The following is a 3,022-nucleotide window of genomic DNA, read 5'->3' as shown; positions in this document are numbered from 1 at the left end:
GATACCGTGTCTGTGTGCATACAATGATCTTGAATTTTAATAACACAAACCTTATATGGGGGGGGGGTTCCTGCCTGGCACAACATACTTGGAAGTCTGCAGCCAAATACATTTTAATTTAACATGAAGAATGATTGATAACCACTGAGATAGAACGTATGTACGGTAGCCAAACCCAAAGTGGGAGCCACCACTGGCCACAATGGATGGCAGCTGGGAAGGAGAGGGAAAGTAAGAAATTACATTGCGAACAGAGCGGTGAAACTACAGTATACTATTATTGTTATAGTTACTGTGTGTGTGTGTGTGTGTGTGTGTGTGGGGGGGGGGGGGGGGGGGGGGGGGGGGGTTAATCGGTCCGACTCTAAACGGACAGACATACATACAGTATATAGGCACAGTTAGACGGACACAGGGACACACATAGCCATTTAAAGGAGCAGTGTGTGCACTGCTCAAAAAGGTTAATTAGGAGGATCTATAGCTCACAGCGCATTTGTGACATAACCCGATGTGAGCTTGTAGATTGCTTATTCGTGCTCTTGTGCTCTATCAAAATGAAACTCACCAGGATGACCAGGATATTTGCATTGTAAATTAATGTGCACACATTCAGTCAATTGCTCAGTAATACATTTTCTACCACATTTTCTTTGTTTGCCAAATGGCAATGCTTGTATTGCAATTATGGCTGTGACCAGTCTCTATGGAGTATGTTATAATACAATATATAGTACTATATAGCACATCTGTGTTGCAAGGAGTGGGAAAAACTCACCTGAGCTCTGTATAAAAAAATACAAGGATACTTATATGATTCATGTACATAAGTTCAGTTCATATTTAACAAGTAGAAAGGCTTCCAGTGCATTATGATTATGGCTGGTTTTGAATGCTATATAATTATGATTATTGTTGGCTTTGAATGCTATTAACTTATGATTATGGCTGGTTTCGAATGATATACCTTTATGGTTATAATGAATGCTCTATGAAACTATGATTATGGCTGGTTTTGAATGCTATATACATTTATGATTATGGCTGGTTTTGAATGCTAATAATTTACAATGTACATTTATAGGTCGATATTGTACCAAGTACATTACATAATTATATGTACAACTAGCAAAGTCCTCTACTCTTCTTCATACCCAGACAACCGCTTATGTAGAAGCAGTTGTGTTGAACTTTCCTCATTTTTTTCCTCAAAAAAATTGATTATTTTTAAGAAAGACGGATGGACTAGTTTGTAATATGAAGTTGTGTCTTATCTGTTGCCCTACTTAAAAGAAATATGTCACCCTTAAAATGACGTTTGCTATCATTTACTCACCCTATGATGGCTTAATACAATGATAATTGCTTTGTGTCACATATCTTTACAATGAATGAAGAATCCAAAAACCGAGAGAATTGAAAAAGGAGAGAATTGGAAAGTCAAAATTTAAGAAAGAAAAATCTATTTATAAACTCACAGTGTCATCTCAAGTGTCTTGTATCCAGTCCGTGTATTTAGTATTTCCAACACAGGACTTTTCCTGCAGAAACGTCAAATATGTTAAACTTAAAACACTTCCGGGTTAAATTGTCTCATGCACCAATGATGCACATGCCTGGCAGGCACATGCATGTGACTTGAGCTCCCGTTGAACCCAACAGGCCTGTTCATTTTCAGCTTAAAAGCGATTTTTTTGAAATAATACCAACTTTACCAAGCATACTGTATGACTGGATAAAGGACACACACTGTGAGCATTGTTTTGGAGTTCATAAAATGAACAAACAGATCCCTATTTTTTCCAATTCTCTCAACCGTATTCTCTCCATGTTTGGATTCTTCATTCACAGTAAAGGGATGTGTTATACAAACACAAATTCTTCGAGTATTCAAGCCATCACAGGGTAAGTAAGTGAGCCATCTTGGGAGTGAAATATTCTTTTAAAGCAACTGGAAAATGCTACAGTCTGGCTAACCTTTCCCCAGCTGAGGCCTCGTTTATCCTTTTATGTTTTTAACCCTGTACTGTTGTTGTATCTGTTATGTTTTGCTTTGTTTTTTTCTTATTAAAATCTGTTCCTAGTGTTCCTATGTAAAGCGCTTTGGGTATTTAGAAAAGCGCTATATAAATTTGAGCTATTATTATTATTATTATTATTAACTCTCTCTGTATCTCTCTCTCCATTTCTCTCTCTGTCCCCGTCCCCTCCCTGTCCAGCGTGCAAGCGTAAGGAACAGGACCACGGCGGTGGCGGAGGGAGGGGCGAACGTGGCGGCCTGTCCAAGAAGCCTCGCCTGGTCTTCACGGACGTGCAGCGGCGGACGCTCCACGCCATCTTCAAGGAGAACAAGCGTCCGTCCAAGGAGCTGCAGATCACCATCGCCCAGCAGCTCGGCCTGGAGCTCACCACGGTCAGCAACTTCTTCATGAACGCGCGGCGCCGGAGCCTCGACAAGTGGCTGGACGACGGGTCCGGCCACCCGGCCAACTCCGGTCCCAACGCCTGTACCAAAGCCTGACGACAGACTGTCAGTCTGTCTGACTGACTCAACTCCGGCCCCAACGCCTGTACCAAAGCCTGACGACAGACTGTCAAGTCTGTCTGTCTGACTGACTCAACCTCGGTGGAAAAGCTTTAAAACGTAGAGATACTAAAGAGAAACATAAAAGAGAACCTTGAAGCAACGTTTTGCCCTTAAAACCTGTACTTATACTGATATTTATAGTATCCAAAGATGACGAAAACAAAAACAAAACCAAAGACTTCTTTGAACCTGCTTTAAAATGTTTGTTCGGCGACACGTTTATGTCTGACAATGCAGCAAAAAACATTTAGATGTCCCCTTCCCTATCACTGGTCTCACAGCTTTAACTTTGAACATCCTCCTCCCCCCGATATCAACCTATCATTCGCCGTCCTTATCTTTAATCTGATTGGTTGGTCGGATGACGAGTCTCTGAATGGAGGTTTAATCAGCCTATCATTGGTGTGTTCTGCAGCCGCCCACACCCTTTGACAA

General features: G+C 41.3%; 1 protein-coding gene across 1 annotated transcript in view; it reads left to right on the top strand.

The window, feature by feature from the left end:
- The window catches only part of onecut1 (one cut homeobox 1), a gene marked incomplete at both ends in the record, with an annotated part of 10,483 nt that extends 7,962 nt beyond the window's left edge, over positions 1 to 2,521 (top strand). The window contains one exon of the mRNA XM_080761738.1: positions 2,220 to 2,521. Within this exon, the coding sequence (XP_080617864.1) occupies positions 2,220 to 2,521 (302 nt within the window). The remainder of the gene's footprint in view (positions 1 to 2,219) is intronic.
- Between the last annotated feature and the right edge of the window lie 501 nt (positions 2,522 to 3,022).

Source organism: Protomyctophum bolini (assembly GCF_963924005.1).
Source record: "Protomyctophum bolini genome assembly, chromosome: 1".
Taxonomy (NCBI): Eukaryota; Metazoa; Chordata; class Actinopteri; order Myctophiformes; family Myctophidae; genus Protomyctophum; species Protomyctophum bolini.
Note: the sequence above shows the minus strand (reverse complement) of the source record. Positions and strands in the feature narration are given on the sequence as shown.